Here is an 18,390-nt window from a genome sequence, read left to right as displayed (position 1 = left end):
ATTCTGAACTGCAGTTAAAACTTCATGAAGGCATCATAAGATCTAGTTTCTGTTTGTGGATTCAAACCATGTATAAAACTTCCTGAGCTGCATTTGCCTCATTTTAAAGGTTAAATGTTCTTTATGGCTCCAGAACAACTGGAATTGATGGTAATTCACTTTTGGTCATAAAGGTTGCAGAACCCTGGTCTAGAACCCTGGTCTAGAGCCCTGGTCTAGAACCCTGGTCTAGAACCCTGGTCCTGCTTCGGCGGCAACGCCGGTTCACTGAGGTCCACATCGATTTGACCCAAACGTCTTCCAAGACCGATCTCTCTGTGAGGAGTCTCATCAGTGCGACTGAAGCCTCTGTCAGGCTGGTTTTGGCCCCCGGGCCTCATGTTGACCCCTGGTGTCCACGGTGGTCAGTGGTCATATTGTTGTGGCTGATGCATCGTCTTTTCTCGCTGTACGTAAACGGCAGATTTCCAGTGATAGAAAGAGTTTCTGATGGATTCCTGTTATTGCAACTGGCTTTCAGACCGGAACCATCAGCCCTGCTAACCCCCCAGCCACCCCCCCCCACCCCCGCAGTCGGATTCGCTCGCTGTACATTTTGGTTCAAAGGTCACGATCATCTCAGATGGTGTTTCCCCAGACTCCCGTATAAAAACACACTGATGCTCTTGACTGTGAGAAGAGAACACTGCGGTGAAGAGGGAGGACACGTGTGTGTGTGTGTGTGTGTGTGTGTGTGTGTGTGTGTGTGTGTGTGTGTTCTCGTATTTCTATCCTTGTTGGGGCCAAATGTCCCCACATGGATAGCAAAACGTGGAACGACGTGCCTTGTGGGGACCTTTTTCCGGTCCTAAGTAGGAGAAACAGTGTTTTCTTGACCATGTTGTTACTGAAAAAAGTAAAAGTGCAAAAACATTTCTTTAGGGTTAGGCTTTGTTGTGGTGTGGGTTAGGGTTAGGGTAAGGGTCAGGGTTAGGGGCTAGACATGAATGGGAGTCAATGGACGGTCCCCACGAGGATAGAAATACGAGACTGAGTGTGTGTGTGTGTGTGTGTGTGTGTGCGCGTGCGTCACAGGTGAGCTGTGAAGATTAACTCTTAAAAACTGTACAAACGTCCTTCAGAAGCAACATGAGGCTGGCAGACAGCCGGGCCGTCCTCAGCCGTCCACCGGGACGACCGGCTGGACGGTTGGACGGTTTGATCGACTGCTGGACGTCCAGACTCTACGGTCTGTTTCCCAGAATGCTTCAGCCTCACCAGTCCATCTGCCTCCACGTCCAGGAGCTCTCAGCCTCAAGTCTGACGACAACACAGAAGAATAAATAGAACTAGGACGGACTTTTTAAACGACTTTAATGAACCTCATGTTGCTTTTGAACTGATTTTGTGAACATTTAGACCATTTTAACAAAAATGACCCCCGCTGGACGAAGAGGGACGGCGCGTCTGTCTGCCAGACGCTCTGATGATTGTGGATCAAGAAAACCATTTTACAAACAATCCCCAAAAAATGACTGCAGAACAAACACAAAGATGTTTAAACCCCGACAGTGAAGGTCTCCCGTCCAGGCAGCTGATCAGTGTGTGAGTGTGTGTGTGTGTGTGTGGGTTATCAGGACGGCGTCCGTCCTCCATCGCTCCTCTTCGCCTCGCAGCCGCTGGATTTCTGTCCACTGCTGGAGTCTTTGGGTTATTTGTGTCTAAATACATGCAAAAAGTGTTTCTTTTAATGTCCTCTTCGGGCGACTCGCCGGCTGGACTCTCGTCTGCGATGCTGGTCGGAACGTTTCAAAGCAACACGATCAGCTGATCGGGTTCCACACGGCGGAGGAAACTCCGCCTCCGGTCGGAACGACGGAACTCTAACATGATTATTCTGGACACGAGTTCTGAGAACAGCTGGTAATGGTCCCAAAAAACAAAACCTAAGATCAATGTTCTAAATAATTACAGCTTCCCTTCTGAAAAAGTATTTAAAACTAAACATAACTGCAAAAAAAAAATGGAATTAAATTAAAAAATATTAGCAGAACACATCAGCAGGCAAATCACTAGAACGCTGAGAATAAACACTTCCTGCTTCCCACCACTGCAAGAGGCTTCTATTCGACCCACAATCCTCTGCTTCACCCTCTCACACTGCGCTCTGTCCTGGAGGAGACGTTAAAAACCATGAGAAACCCACTGGAACACGACGGGACCTTTAAGAAATCTGTTTTTGTTTTTTTGTTTTTCTTTCCGAGACGTAAAAAGAGAAAATCCAGACGCTATAATTTAGACAGAAAATCACTCAGGAAAAATTCAATTAGAAGGTGAAACAATCGTTACATCCTGAAAGTCTAAAAGAAGTAAAAGAGATTAATGATGTTCTGGTTTAGTGGTCGCAGAACGCCTCATGCACTCGGGGTGCATCAGTCTACGGTTCCACCGGGGAAAACGAAAAGAAAAGGAAAGAAAAGAAAAAGAGGGAAAAGACTCGGGTTCAGGTCCAGTCCTCTTCAAAAGCGGAGCAGGAAGGGCAGAAAGACGAGGAGGAGGAGGCAGGAGTGGGCGTGGACTCCCACGGCGCCGCCGCCGCTGCCGTCCTGGACTGCTCTCGGTCCTGGGGGGGAGGGGACGCGGTCAGCCGGTTCCACAGCATCAGCATGCACAGAGAACAGCTGGATCCACGTCTACAGATCTAACATCTGGGTCTGAACGTCCGGGGGCGGGCTCAGAACGGCGGCCATTTTTAAATCAACAGAGGAAGGTCTTTCCAGAAACTCTGAAAGTTTTAAACTAAAATTAAAGGTGAAACTATTGACACGTGGAACAGGGGTGTTGGAGAACCCCAGGGCTCACTCCTCGGTCCTCTTCTGTTTCTGTTCAGTTTGACTCCAAACCCGACAGAAGCTTTCAGCATGTTTAACATCGATCTAATGGAAATCTGTGTATATATGAGGTATAAACTCAGTATAATTATGGGATCTACTCCATTTATTTTCACGAGTTCAAATATTGTTGTGGAAGTGCGAACATTAGAATTTAAATTTAAGGCTCAAACTAAAATTTACAGCAATGTAAATCAACTCTTTTTGGGGGAATTTTGCCCGTTTGAGTTCGGCTGAGGAGCTTTGGAAAAATGTTTCTACCAGTTTGAGGAATTCTGCTTTCAGGAGAAGTCAGAAATATTCCCCAGTGACTGAATAAATCTCTCTATTTTCATTGGTCCTTAAAAAAAACAGGAAGTCCTCGTTCATAGAACTGAACTTTAAAACATCAAACGTCAGTTCAACCGTCAGGCTGACGGAACGCCGCTGACCGGAGACGGTTCAGCAGCAGCCAGGCCCCTCCCCCTCATCAGCGGGTTTCAGGTTTCAACGGAACAAAGAATCCGGGGCTAAAACCATAAAATGCTCCATGAACAAACCGGCGTAACGTTTTCATCATGCTGCTTTCAGAACGAGGCCGATTCCATCGAACGGCTGCTTTGTGTGAGGATTGAGGACAATTTCCAACTTTTTACTTTGAAGATCTGAGAACAATGACTCCTCATTTCCCTTGGATTGCCATGAGTTCACTGCAGTTTCCTTTGGGGCATCTATCCAATTACCCCCCCTCCCCCCTCCCCCCCACAGTGGATTAGCCCTAATCCTGCATATGGTTAATTAGAATAGAACCATCGCTCAGTCGGAATCAAAGGCCTGAATGCAGCTGTGATACAGAGAGCGAGGAGCAGGTCTGTTCAGGAACGCTGCCGTCTGCCGCCGCCACCGGGACGTCAGCTGATCATCAGCTGATTACTCTACAAGGTATCAGCATCAGCATCAGCATCAGTATCAGTATCAGCACTCTACAGCTATCAGCAGGATTAACAGGGAGGGATTCCGAAGACGAACACATGACGAGCACGACGAGCACAACGATCACGAGACGACAGCCAATACTTACAAAGAGCATGCACAAAGCAAAACCAACCCGACGCCACAGAGAGGTTTGCAAAAAGAAAAGATGAAACACAAGTTAGCGAGAAGCAGAAGCGTCGACCGGGTTCCCAGAGAGTCCGATCTACGGCCGATCCATCGAGCATGTCAGAACACGAGCGGGAGGAAGGTTAGGATGCAGCAGGATGAAGAAGTGACGCCGCCGCCTGTGGTGAGAATGGCGGCGGCTGACACGCTCCAGCATGCGGTTCATGCCGTCGGAGGCGGAGCAGCATGCCGGGACTCGATACTGACCTTGCAATAGTGTGGAGCTAGTAGGTTCAATTACCACTGGAGCAGGAGAGAGGAAACACAACAGCAACACGGTGAATGTCGGGTGAAGAGAGGAAGATGAGACCCTGACGGTTTTACTCTGAAGCTCAACATTTCCACAGTGACTGAAGCTCAATGGCGGCTCGATCCGGCTCCTCCGAGCCGCCGCAGTGGTCTGTACCGATACCAGCGGGATCAGGTCTTCACCCAGTCTGCAGCACGACACACTCCCACCGCTCAGCTGTGACTGATCCGGTCCTGACGACCCTGGAACTGCACCCTGATCCACCAGGGTCTGGAAACAAACCAGGGCCTGGAACCAAACCAGGGTCTGGAACCAAACCAGGGTCTGGAACCAAACCAGGGCCTGGAACCAAACCAGGGTCTGGAACCAAACCAGGGCCTGGAACCAAACCAGGGTGTTCATACTGACAGGTCTGTAGTTCAATCTCGTTTATTATGTGGTGCAACAGGTTTAAAGTTTAATTTAGTTTAATTTTAGTTTTAAGTTTTATATATAAACACATAGTTTAACTGAAGTCTTGTGCTAGCTGTGTGGATATAAATGAATCAGCGGTGATTAAATTAGCGCTGAACCTGTGATTCTCCTAACGAGCTGAAAACAACGTGCAGCTCATCAGTCTGACGCCTGAAGCCTGAAAACGTGTTTCTGTCCACCGGAGATGAAAACCTGGAAACGAACCGCCGTCGGCCACCGTGAGGCGCCACCGCAGTGGAGACCGGTCCACTGCTGTGAACCGAGCGGTCGGTCTGAGAGAAGGCGGGAATCGCACCGCTGCACTTCAGATCAGGCGGATAAAGAAGGAAAACAGCGATGAGCAAGGCAGCAGAGGAGCTGGAATAGATGGATAATCTGAGAGAAGGAGGGTGGAACCAACAGTTGTGAAGATCTGAGGACGATCAGCGAGGCTGACGAGAATCACGGAACAGAAAAACTCAACTGAAGGTCTAAAGGGTCCCGTTGACCTTGAGCTGAAGGTCACAGGAGTGAAACATGGCTGAAAGACTGACTGCTCAGCGCTGCAGGATTGAAAGCTAAGAAAGCCGAACCTGGAGCAGCTCTGAGGGTTTGACCTGACCTGACCCCTGGATGACCCGCATGTGTCCTCAGGCTGGACCCTCAGAGACCCGTCAATGGATCAGGTTCCTCACTGCCGCCTCAGGACCGGATCCGGTCCAGGACGTCCCTGAACCTGATCCAGATACTCACCATACAGGAGGAAGCTGGTGTTGGAGCTGCCCAGCTTGTTGATGGCGACGCAGGTGTAGTTCCCATAATCCCCGTCTGACACGTTGAAGAAGGTCAGCCTGGACAGCGACCCGGAGGTCACGATCTCCAGCCCATCGAAGTCCCCGAAGACCCTGGGGGGGCGAACAGCTCGTCTGAGTGGGACGCCACGGTCCGGGAGCAGATCGAGGAGTAAACTCGTCGAACAGAACGGCGGTTAAACGTTTAGCCGTTACCTTCTGTCGTCCTTGTACCACTCGAAGTCGGCCTCCGGCACGGCGTCCGCCTCGCACTCCAGCACGCCTCTCTGGCCCAGAGTCACCCCGACGTCCCGACCCTCCGACACCGAGGGGGCGTCTGCAAGCAGCCACAGGTCAGGGGGGCGGGGGGGCGGGGGAGGCTGGACGGAGACCAGCTGCTCTCAGCAGGTGTGTGTGTTGCCATGGAGACCAGCTGCTCTCAGCAGGTGTGCGTGTTGCCATGGAGACCAGCTGCTCTCAGCAGGTGTGCGTGTTGCCATGGAGACCAGCTGCTCTCAGCAGGTGTGCGTGTTGCTATGGAGACCAGCTGCTCTCAGCAGGTGTGCGTGTTGCCATGGAGACCAGCTGCTCTCAGCAGCCATGACAGTGAATCGGCAGTTTTTCATTCATTTTGCATGGTTGAAGAAATGTTTTTTCTCCAGAACCAAAAGGTGAAATTGGATTTTTTTTTTTTCACTGTGAGCATCAAAAGTCTTTCATGGAATCATCCTGATCTTTTCCTGTCTGTAGGATCATCCATTTAGCCACAGCGAGTGTGTAAAAATGTGTGAACTTTTGGATTTGAGCGAGAAAACATCTCTCTTAATGCACTGGAAATTCTGCACTCTCCTCAAACAAATGCATCTGGAGAGGGAACCGTTTGAGATCGAGACAAAATGAAAGCATTGTGAGAATCAGGAGGGAAATACCTACATTTAGATGTATAGGTTGCAAAGACTGAGCCAGAAATGTGGCAGAGTGGATGAGAGACATTCATTTTTTTGTTGTTGTTTAAATGAAGTGTCTCTCACTCTGTCACTCTCCAATACACACTCATTATATACTCCAGAAACGGCTGAAATTCTCACCACACTTTAAAGCTCACAGTTTAAATTTGATAGAAAATATTGAAATGGAGTTTTCACGTCTGGATAGAGGACAAAAATGACAATGTTTTGATATTTTAGCGATGTCTCTGCATGAAAGAATGGCGAGGCACGATGGACTTGTTCAGGGATGTTTTTTTCACTCGGCTCTCATCCAGTTAACATGGAAAAAAAAAATCCAGGTTTTTGGGAATCTCAAAACAAATCGGCGGAAGATGAGAAATTCTAAGTTTAAAATGTGTAGCGAGGATGAGGCCCCCCGAGAGCAGGAATCTTTGTGCCTTACCAGAGGCAGGCACAAAGAAGTAAAATACTGAAAAACAGGTTGTGTGTTTTCAGAATACACAAAAATGAAGAAACAATTAATATCTGGAGAGTTTGATCAGCTTTTAAAGTGAAAGGCTGTTAATAATGAAACTGCTCAGCGTTCAGGAGGAACTGGAACCAGGCGATAAAACACCTGACGAGAAGCTCGTTATCTTAAGTGGAATAAAGCTCATGATGCTGGAATTCTCTAATAATTTAATAACATTTGATCCATTACTGGAAGAACACTTTATCGATAATCTAAAAATGATTAAAGGAGGTTAAAAAAAACTTTCAAAATCAAAACTCGAAACAACAATGTAATAAAACATTAAAAAACAAAAAAACTGCATTTCTTAGAAAATAAAGCCTTGTGTTGATTTTTGGATTCACCAAGTTCGCTTCACAAAAACAGACAAAGTGAATGAAATGTTTTCATTAAGCGAGCATTACTGCTAAATTTGTTGTAGTCAGACGTTAGAGGGATCACATCTTTGCAGGGTGTGGTCAAAGAACAAAATATATTAGAATAGAAAAGAATATAACAGAAGAGTTTTCTGTGTCATTACTCGTCTGGGATACTGAAATTACAGGAGCTGTTTCCTCTGAGGGTCGATAAAAAGTAGATAAAAGCACCGATATGATATGAAATAAAGTGTCAAAGTGTATAAATTAGGGATGCACGATAATTATCGGTCCGATAAATTTTCGGCCGTTTTGGGGCAACCTGACGTCATTTTTATCGATCCGATAAATTAATTTAATCTGATAAATTAAACCGATAAATTAGTGGGTTCAGTAAAACCACTTGTCGAAGAGATGACACCTGCAGTACGGGTTTGTTCTGCAGGTTCATTGCTGCCCTACATCTTGACTGCTAAGGAGGAGAAGGGTTTTTGCCCCTCCGTAGCCTCCAAAAGCTGCCACAGCCAGTGTTGCGTTCAAGTTGACTCGGGGACGCAGCTGACAACGAGCGGCGCGCAGTGCGGCAGCTTTTCAAAATGGAACCTGCTGCTGGGTGGAGGCTGTGTCAGACAAAGCTGGTTTACAGCAGCAGTATGGGATCTAGGAGAGATCAGCCGCCATGGAAACGCCCCAACAGGCTGGAGGGAGAGACGCTGCAGCAAGCATTGATGCTAACGCTAGCTGGCAAATTAACGCTAGCTAGTGAGCTATCACTAGCAGTTCATAAGCGTGCATGAGGGATTTTATATACAACAAATTAAAGAAATGTGACAAGACGCTTAGTGAACATATCAAGTTAACAGCTGAAACGGCCCTTTAGTCTGAAAACTAGTGGAACGTCTTTGATTTAATGGAATTATGAGGTAGTGTATTTCAAAGGAGACAGAGCCATCTTGTGGTCATTTAGCACAACTGCAATAGGTCACAATAAATATGATGTCATATGTAGAAAAAATTGTAAAGTTGACACCCCCAGTTTTTAGATTTGAGGTTGACACGTCAATGCATTTAATTTATTTCATAGTTGAAAAATATTTCGCTTCATTTTTTGGCAGACAAACAATCCCAGTTCTGTGAAACCCTTTTCTTAAAGGATGGAGTTTTTGCTTAAGTTGGGATTTGATACCATTATATTTGATACACTGAGTTTTGAGAAGTCTGACAGTCAGTGTAACAATTACAGGAGATTTTATTTTGATTTATTTTTGTTTTGAAAAAATAGACTGTTACTCATTGTAACAGTTTGATATTTTCACAAAAGAAAAATGAACATGTGAAGAGTGTGTACTGTTGTTCGCCATTATCGTCAGGCTCAAAGTTACTTTTAGTCAAACCAGGAAGGTTTTTTTTTTTTTTTTTGTAAACCAAAATGATTCAGGATTCTTCTTTTATTTCCTTTTGAACAAAGTGTCTCGTCCAAAATTATTGACGGCCGTCTCACTTTAGAAAAGCCTTCATTAGCTATTACAGCAACCAAACTCTTCCTATAATGACTGAGCAGCTCGTTTCATGTCTCCACTCAGATTCTTGACCATTTATTTTCAGCAACGAGCTCCAATTATTTAGTTTTAAACATGTCCTCCATTTAGTCCTCATAGCCTGTCCCTCTAAAGAGACGCCGTCCCCAGGGGACACGACCACTTGGATTTTAGGGTGTCCCCTCATTAGAGGGTTAACTCTATGTGGTTACAGAAAAATAATTATTTTTGATTTAAATAAAATAAAGCAAAATATTTACAATAGCTCAAGTTTCAATCCTGATACAAAACGTTCCATTTCTAGTGATCAGTTCAGGACCACGGACAGAGCAGGTTCCCACACTGAGCGTTCTCTGAGCTTCAGTTTTCTTTGCCTTTTTTAATTTAATTTTGTGATCTGTCTGGTTTAAATGCTGCAGTTTCTGCCTTGATGAAGCGTCAGATAATTTCTTAAAATATCTGATTAAGTATTTAATTCGTAAAAATAGTTGTTTTTGTCACATTTTATTTGGCATTAATCCATTCCATATTTTATCTGATATGAGAGAAAACAGGTGTTTAAAGGCTGTTTGGCAGAACAGGTGTGTCTTCAGAGTCTTACTGGTCCTTTGGTTTGTCTTGAGCACAAAACATTTGGAGACCACTGCACTGGACTCATTTCATGTAAGCTAAAAGTAACATAAAAGTATTTAGAATACATTACTTCACTTGAGTAATCTAAGAGAATACAGATTACATTTTAGGACATGTGATCTGCAATCTGTAGGGGGATACATTTTAAAAGTCACCTTCCCAGCTCTGACCAGACAGAACATCTGGTTTTCCATTAATTCACATATGTAGCTGATAACAAAAACGGGAAACAGATATAACACTAAAGGAAACCTTTTTTTTATAGCTACAAACAACAAGAACTCAGCCTGATTTCAAAACAAAGAGTTAGAATTCAACATAATATGAAATTTGAAGCTTAAAAACACAACAAAACATAGAAAAACTCTCGATCCCACAGTTCCACAATCACTACAGACCCACTGACTTTACTGTAATCACACTCCTCACTGTACTGTAAACACTGTGTGTGTGTGTGTGTGTGTGTGTGTGTGTGTGTGTGTGTGTGTGTGTGTGTGTGTGTGTGCGCGGCGGTCCAGCGGAACACTCACAGTTGACGGTGATGTCCACGGTCCGCACATCGGTGTCAATGTCGTTGACGGCCGAACACTCGTACGTTCCCGCTCTCTGTCTGGAGATGGACGGGATCTCCAGGTACTCATCGTCAGACGCCACGTCTCCTGTGAGGGGAAACACACACACACACACACACACACACACACACACACACACACACACACACACAGGGTCAGTTAACGTGGACGGTTTGCTGCTCTGCTGGTTTCACGGTGCGTCTCTAGTCAGGCCTGAACCCTGGAGCACAGCCGTTCATGAGGAAGGCTGAAGGAAGCTTCCTGCTCGCCACACGCACACGCACACACACAGTCTTGTATTTCTATCCTTGTGGGGACCGTCCATTGACTCCCATTCAAGTCTAGCCCCTAACCCTGACCCTTACCCTAACCCTATCCCACACCACAACAAAGCCTAACCCTAAAGAAATGTTTTTGCACTTTTACTTTTTTCAGTAACAACAACATGGTCAAGAAAACACTGTTTCTCCTACTTAGGACCGGAAAAAGGTCCCCACAAGGCACGTCGTTCCACGTTTTGCTATCCTTGCGGGGACATTTGGCCCCGACAAGGATAGAAATACAAGACAACACACACACACACACACACACACACACACACACACTGGTAGCAGATGGTTTGAGGTGAGACCAGAGCAGGTCGGGAGCGCCGTGGGAGCAGATCTGGGATCTTCCGGCGCCGTGAAGCCGGCGGAGTCGGATCCCGCCTGACGGGCCACATTCACACGTCCTCCAGCAGCGGATACGGCAGCACGCCGCCGCCGCCGCCGCCGCCGCCTCGTTTCACAGGCAGCGGCTTCTTGAGCTCGCTGACACTCTTGTTCCAACACGTGGTGATTAGCGCTTTGTTCAGCCGGCGCTCATTATCACTCGTCTGTCAGAACTTTCATTTTCTGCTCTTGTATTTGTGCGTCTCTCAAGCCTGCGAGCTCAACCAGCGATTGGAGGAGGGGGCGGCGGCGGCGGCGGCGGGGGGGGGGGCTTCTTTTCTTGTATCAATTTGACACGCTCGACAGAGACACTTAATACAGCACTCAGCGCCAGAACAAAGGGCGTAATTGACTTGAAGCCTCGTCCCAGAAGCGGGACGGTGACGGGAAGACGCCGCCTGGATTCACTCTGCTGGCTCTGGGCTCGTGACGGAACCGGGTCCTCCAGGGTCTTCACCGCCACGACGATCACCTGACGAGGCGCAGCGGGAGGGGGCAGGGGAGGGGGCACGGCATCAGTTAAACCCAACGCCGGCTGACGCGCTCTGCTATCAGCTAGCAGCTAGCGTGAGACGAGGCGTACCGGCTGCTGCCCACGGCGACACGCGGCGTCCAGACAGCCACACTGAACCACTTCCTGCTCTGTGAAACACTCATTAGCATCGTCGTCTTCAGGATCTCACATCAGGACTAACTGTCTTTTGAGAGCTGAAAGTTTCATCGAAATATTCTGTTCTTCTAAATGATGTGGAACAAAACAGCGATGAATTTAATGAGCAACGCCTCCTCTGTAACGAACCACGCTGATGAGAAGAAAGTCAGGATATCGGAGCTCAGTGAGGCTGAGATTTCTTTATTTTCCCCAAACGAAGGAAAGAAGCTGCTGCACTCCTCATTTATTCTGCGCTTCCTTCCTGAAAGGCCTGGAGATCATCTGAAGTGGAGCGGTCACCCTGGACCCTGGCCCATCACCAGAGGTCAAGGCTCCTGGTGACCTCTGGCTCACAGCCGTCGCGGCACTCCGTCCTCCTCTGGACTCTTTCCAAAGGGTTCGTAGATTCAAATTTAAAGCCAGTTTTACACAAAGCCCAGTATTTCCAACAGAAGCACAAAATGAAATGAAATGAAAGTCGTTGGGGGCCAGCTGGGGAAAAGCCCCTCCTCACATCAAAGCATGCAGAATGAAGGTAAACGCAAGCTGGATCCAACAGAGTCCCGCAGAGGAGACCTGCTGGACCATGCTGGGCCATGTTGGACCATGGTGGACCATGTGGGACCACGTAGAACCATGCTGGACTGTGTTGGACCATATGGGACCATGTTGGACCATGTTGGACCATGCTGGACCATGTGGGACCATGAAAACATGGACATATGCGTCTCTGCTGGTCAATCCAGATGAGTCCACCCTGTCCTACCACCGCCCCCCCTGAAGGTCTCCACTTGTCCTCCAGCTGTTTCTCTTTACAGGAAGTTTATTTTGGTAAATTTCATCTTGTTGCTTCTTTATGGAAACTCCACCACATCCTGCTCACTCTGATCATCTGTTTTCCACTTCAGGATGTTTTATCTCTGTTCTTTTGGAGGTAAGTGACGTCAATCAGCATCTAGAGCCTCACACACTCATTCAGCAGGTGGCCTGTTTCACCAGGAGGCCGTCCACGAACAGAGGAAGGTGTGTGTTCACCCTGACGGCAGAGCCCGAGGCTCACCTGAGCGTCCCCCGCTGTTCAGGCAGGTGCTGGTGTGGGTGTTGCTGTCGACGTTGGTGTCGGTGTGTGCGCCAGTGTCTGTGTTGGTGTGTGTGTTGGTGTGGGTATTGGTGTTGGTGTCAGTGTAGGTGTCAGCATCGGTGCTGGCGTTAGTGTCGGTGTTGGTGTTTGTATTGGTGTCGGTGTTGGTGGCGTCGGTGTTGGCGTTGGTGTCGGTGTTAGCGTTGGCGTTGGGTGTGTGTCCAGACAGCAGACTCTTCCCACGTCTTTTCTGAATACAGTTATTCTAACTCATTTAAACACTGGAATCATCTGCTTCTATCTCCTGGAGCTGCACGCACACACGCACGCACGCACACAAAGAAAGTATCATCATGTGAAGTCGTAACTTTCTTTCCTGAAGATGGAGTGTATGTTCAGCTTGCATCCATCAGGTTTTGATACAGGCAGACTGACGGAGGCAGATGTGGACAGATTTAGACAGATGTGGACAGATGTTCACCTCTCTTCACTACAGATCGGCTCTTTTTACAGAAAGTGTGTTTTTCCGCAGCCTGATCGATATTCAGCTGATGTTCTAATCCTCTGCTGCTTTACGCAGATCAGACGCTTCCTGAGAGGAAACGCTGGCGGATCAGCTGGGTCTGGTTTGGAGTCAGCAGGCGGGTTTGATTCCGGGCTGCAGGGTCAGTATCCGCTCCCCGAGTCCGTTCAGACATTCTGAAGTTCTCCTCTTCAGTATCTTGCCAACTTTGCAACAATTATCCTCCCAGCTGAAGTGTGTGCATCGAGCTGGTTCCTATCAGCTGCATGTCCATGCAGTGACTGGGGGCTGAACCTGCTGAACCCTGCAGCCGCTGCAGTCCTGGAGAACAGAGTCTGCCGGTCTGCTGGTTAGTTAAACACAGAGAGCATGTCTATTGATCTCCCTGGGGAAATGATCTCTCTGCATTCAGGCTGATCCTACTCATTGTCAACCTAACAGAGAGGGACTGCCGGGACCCCACGGTGCAGCAGCTGAGATACGGCGCTTTATTCAGGCTGCCACAGTGGTGACCAGTGGGATTCAAACCGGGGACTGTCTGAACCAGAGGCTGCAGAGCGCAGGCCTCGGCTTCATCTCCGATATTCTCAAAGCTGAGGAACATCTGAGTGACGCAACCCTGACGGTAAAATAGCAATAAAACCCAGAAAATTCCAGAGGAAATTTTACTTTTGTGCCCGAAAAGCTGCTGCCCACTGCTGTGTGTGTGTGTGTGTGTGTGTGTGTGTGTGTGTGTGTGTGTGTGTGTACGTGCTTGTATAAAACCTTCATCTTCACTGTGAGCTCTGAGCTGAGATCAGCCCCGACAGAGAGCCAGCAGGTGTGTGTGTTGCCACGGAGACAGCTGCACTCAGCAGGTGTGCCTGTTGCCATGGAGACAGCTGCACTCAGCAGGTGTGTGTTGCCATGGAGACAGCTGCACTCAGCAGGTGTGTGTTGCCATGGAGACAGCTGCACTCAGCAGGTGTGCCTGTTGCCATGGAGACAGCTGCACTCAGCAGGTGTGCCTGTTGCCATGGAGACAGCTGCACTCAGCAGCCATGACAGTGAATCAGCAGTTTTTCATTCATTTTTGTATGGTTGAAGAAATGCTTTTTTTCGAGAACCCAGAGCTGAAATTGAATTTGGGAAGATTTTGTTTCATTTTTTCAGTTGACTGTCATTCTCTCACATGGGGGAAAAATGCCCGGTTTTTGGGAATTTACACAGAGTTATTTTGCCCGAACGCTGGAAAAAGTTCACAGCACACTATTCCAGAGAATTCCAGAAAAAGAAAAAGTCCTGCACTTCAGTGAGTACTCTCTCTTCTTGTGGATATTAATCGTTGTGCCTTGCCAGAGGCAGGCACAACGATGAAGAATACACCCTGCAGCAGAGCCCACTGGGTCCTGATCCAGACCAAACAAGGCCCACTTCACACACACATCTTCAGCATCAGTTCAAAGGAAGGGAACCGTCATGGACCGACTCATTTGCAGGAATGTGAATTGCAGGATTTTGCAGGGTGAGAACTCTGAAGAACCCTGAGTCCTGAAGGTTCTCGGCCAGAAGTCCAGCCTGGTCCACCTTGGAACTGACGTCCCCAACGGTCCAACTGTCTTTTAACTTTTTCCTCAGTATGATTTTGTTGGAGCCGCCAGAAAAGCCTGCTTCAGAGCTTGGAGCCTTTGTGAGGTTGAAGGTTTGTGTCGTATTTCTAAAGCTTCCAGCAGGCTTGTTGGGTTACCCGGTGCCTGAACGGCTCGGCGGTGAGAAGGTCTCGGCGTGGAATGGTGTCCCCGGCGTCTGGTCTGCTGATAGATGGACACACTGTCCTGTGCTCTGCCCTTCACCGCATGCTTGACTTGAATCAAGAAGACGGATGGACGGGAGATTCCGGGGACCGTCTGCGGTCGGCGTTCACCTCCTCCTCCCCCGGTGGTGAGCCCGACGGGCCGTCGGAGGAGAAATCACCGGAAAACCGCAGCGAGCTGAGAGCCCAGGAATAAAGTTTCTTTTGATTTGGACCATAGCAGGAACAAATGTCGGCTCAGCAGAAACAAAGAGTTCCTGCTCTGCTGTAGCACTCGGTACACAGCATTAGCCAACCTCCGACAAACAGCCAAACAAATCATTATAGCATTTTCCAGTTCAGCGGGCCGGCCTTCCCAAAGTGCCACAGAATGTACAGCGATTCCGACACTTTCTCTCCTCTTGTCACGAAGGAATGAGGACATTTTCTGTGCCGGCCTTTATAATTTTCAGGGTCTTTTGTTAAGGAGGGCTGCTGAGTTTGTGACCGAGCCATCAGTGAGATAGCGGCGTGTCCCACACGGCCATCAGAGCGACATGGCGGGGCGGTGGGGCGACCGCCACGGAGGACGGCGGCCGGCCGGAGAAAGCAGAGCGAGCCGGGGAGTCTCCAGAGAGGCCGGTGCTGATAACGTACCCTCTGTCCCTGAAATGCCACGCTCACACTCAAGGGCAAAGCAGAAAATGGGGTGAGAAAATGGAGAGAGAGGAAGATGTGTGTGTCCGGGGCGAGGGGAACAAGTTTGGAAATGAAAGAAGAAGGTCGAAGAGAGCAGATGCTGGAGGGATATCAGCGTTTAGCAGCGGAGCAGCAGGATTTTAAGCCATGAATCCGAGCAGGGCGAGTGAAGGAAATGGAAAGAGAAAGGCAGATCGGCCGGTTAAGACGAGGACGAACAGAACCGAGCAGCAGGCGAGACGCTGCCTCCACCGGCGTCAGGAGCGAGATGAGCCCGAGAAGAAGCGACAAAGCTGCTGCTCTGCAAACAAACCGAGAAAAAAGAAAGAGCGTCTTCAGAAGATGTGTGAGGAGACAATGAGGTGCCGGGCGAGGCTCAGATATAGATAGCTCCCTCCCGGATGATCGGCCCGGGGCGTGTGGAATCTCCTAATGTGCCAGCACTGCTCTGATGCATCATCCGCTTTGAAGGAAACAAACAGAAAGGGGTAAAGCGGGGATCAAGGAATACAGTAGCTCGGGGTTGTTCGCATTACCGCGCAGCTTTAGCTCCACTCCAGAGGTTTGCCGGCGGAGAAAACGTGTTGTGACAGCGTGCTTCAGCCCGGACCCGTCAACAGCAGGCGTCACTGTTCTGAACACACAGAGAGGAAGTGAAACCAGGGCTGCTTCTAATCGTCCAGGCCGCCAGTCCTCCGTGACTCCGGCAAGGAGACGAGAAGCCGCCATGTAGAGCCGAGCGAGCGAACGGCGAGAAAACGACCACGGAGGGAAGAGAGAGAATCTCTGCTTCTGTTTCACCTTTAAGAGAAGAAAACACACACTGCTCCAGCTCCACACTCCACTGCACTCCAGGAAAGAGGAGTGAAAACACACCGCACAAACACAACCCACCGCCCGATACCACAAACACAACCCACCGCCCGATACCACAAACACAACCCCACCGCCCGGTACCACAAACACAACCCCACCGCCTGGTACCACAAACACAACCCCACCGCCCGGTACCACAAACACAACCCCACCGCCCGGTACCACAAACACAACCCCACCGCCCGGTACCACAAACACAACCCCACCGCCCGGTACCACAAACACAACCCCACCGCCCGGTACCACAAACACAACCCCACCGCCCGGTACCACAAACACAACCCCACCACCCGATACCACAAACACAACCCCACCGCCCGATACCGCAAACACAACCCCACCGCCCGATACCACAAACACAACCCACCGCCCGATACCACAAACACAACCCCACCACCCGGTACCACAACACAACCCACCGCCCGATACCACAAACACAACCCCACCGCCTGGTACCACAAACACAACCCCACCACCCGGTACCACAAACACAACCCCACCGCCCGGTACCACAAACACAACCCCACCACCCGGTACCACAAACACAACCCCACCGCCCGGTACCACAAACACAACCCCACCGCCCGGTACCACAAACACAACCCCACCGCCCGGTACCACAAACACAACCCCACAGCCGGTACCACAAACACAACCCCACAGCCCGGTACCACAAACACAACCCCACCGCCCGATACCACAAACACAACCCCACCGCCCGGTAACACAAACACAACCCCACCGCCCGCTACCACAAACACAACGCTGACTGTTCAGGAGGAACTTCAACTCATTCATTTACATCAAGCAGTAGACGAAGAGCCCGACTGACTAAAGTCGTACATAAAGTCTGATCAGCTACACTCTGTGTGGCGTTTTCAGGTGAAAAGTCAAGAAAAATACCACAAATGCATCAAACAGGAGGAGTTTTGAAACGACAGTCTGGAGTCAGTTGGATCCTGGTGAGATGAGAAAAGCTTTCTGGAAAAGATTCACCAGGAAGTGACCGGATGCAGGGCTCAAACAGAACCACGTCTGACCGGAGGATCTGACGGATTCTACAGAACGCGTTTTAAATGTCCGTCAGACACGATGCTCTGGGGGTCGATGTTCACAGAATCGAGTTCGCACCTTGAGCAGATCAGGGTCGTTTCACGAAGCAGGTTTGGTGAAAACTCTGCGTCTGTTAAACTGAACGAGGGAAACTGAACGGTTCAGTTTGACAGAAGGAGGTAACTGAACCTGGAACTCACCTGGAGCCTCTTAGAAAACATGGCCGAAAGCCAAAAATGGAGTAAACCCCAAAAAAGTAACAACAAATAAACCAGCTGTTCTCCACCTTGCCCTCTGCAGTCGGGTTCTCCGGAGTCCAGCAGCTCCAGACACCCGGGGTGAAGCTGAGGGGGCGGAGCCTCATCGTCACCCCCACTACAGTTTTAAACACACATCTCGGCGCAGGAAGCTTTCAGGGCCCGTTCTGAGCTTCGGACATCTTTATAAATGGACCTCTGATCTTGAGCAGGTTTCCCCCTCAAAACCTAAAGTTTCTCTCTGACTCCGCCCACTTTCAGTCACACAGAGTTTCCTTTCTTCACTCATTCACTCATTCAGCTGCAGAGCTCAGTGGAGCAGATTTCTGCCGTCTGTCATTTAAAACAATCGCTTTTTAAAAATCTGTCAGTGTTTTTCTTTCAGGGTCCATCAGGCTCAGGAGGCAGATACTCTTTCACAAACATGCTGTGTTCTTCTGAGAACGATCCGTGGATGAAGGAGCAGCGTTACTGTGCAGAGAATTAAATATTGATCAGGAGATGGTGATCAGATCGCAGCTTTTCCAGAATATTATCTTTTTTATCACAATTTATCATCCACAAACAACATGACAAGTCCTTTTTGGAAAATAGTTGGAGATATAAATAGATATAAATAACTATCTAGCTGATAAGAGCCATGTGTCTGAAAGCAGCATGATGCTCGGTCAGCCTCTTAATATTTACTGTTCATTGTAAAACCT

The 18,390-nt window shown here is 48.7% G+C and overlaps 1 protein-coding gene across 1 annotated transcript in view; it reads right to left on the bottom strand.

Moving 5' to 3' along the window:
* Window positions 1-1,095: 1,095 nt before the first annotated feature.
* The window catches only part of ntm (neurotrimin), a 511,763-nt gene continuing 494,468 nt past the window's right edge, over window positions 1,096-18,390 (bottom strand). The window contains exons 5-9 of the mRNA XM_030100686.1: window positions 10,023-10,151; window positions 5,721-5,841; window positions 5,467-5,618; window positions 4,218-4,253; window positions 1,096-2,602 (exon numbers count right to left, since the gene is read on the bottom strand). Of these exons, the coding sequence (XP_029956546.1) occupies window positions 2,499-2,602; window positions 4,218-4,253; window positions 5,467-5,618; window positions 5,721-5,841; window positions 10,023-10,151 (542 nt within the window). The 3' untranslated portion in view covers window positions 1,096-2,498. The remainder of the gene's footprint in view (window positions 2,603-4,217; window positions 4,254-5,466; window positions 5,619-5,720; window positions 5,842-10,022; window positions 10,152-18,390) is intronic.

This window comes from Salarias fasciatus, chromosome 10, assembly GCF_902148845.1.
Source record: "Salarias fasciatus chromosome 10, fSalaFa1.1, whole genome shotgun sequence".
NCBI lineage: Eukaryota > Metazoa > Chordata > Actinopteri > Blenniiformes > Blenniidae > Salarias > Salarias fasciatus.
Note: the sequence above shows the minus strand (reverse complement) of the source record. Positions and strands in the feature narration are given on the sequence as shown.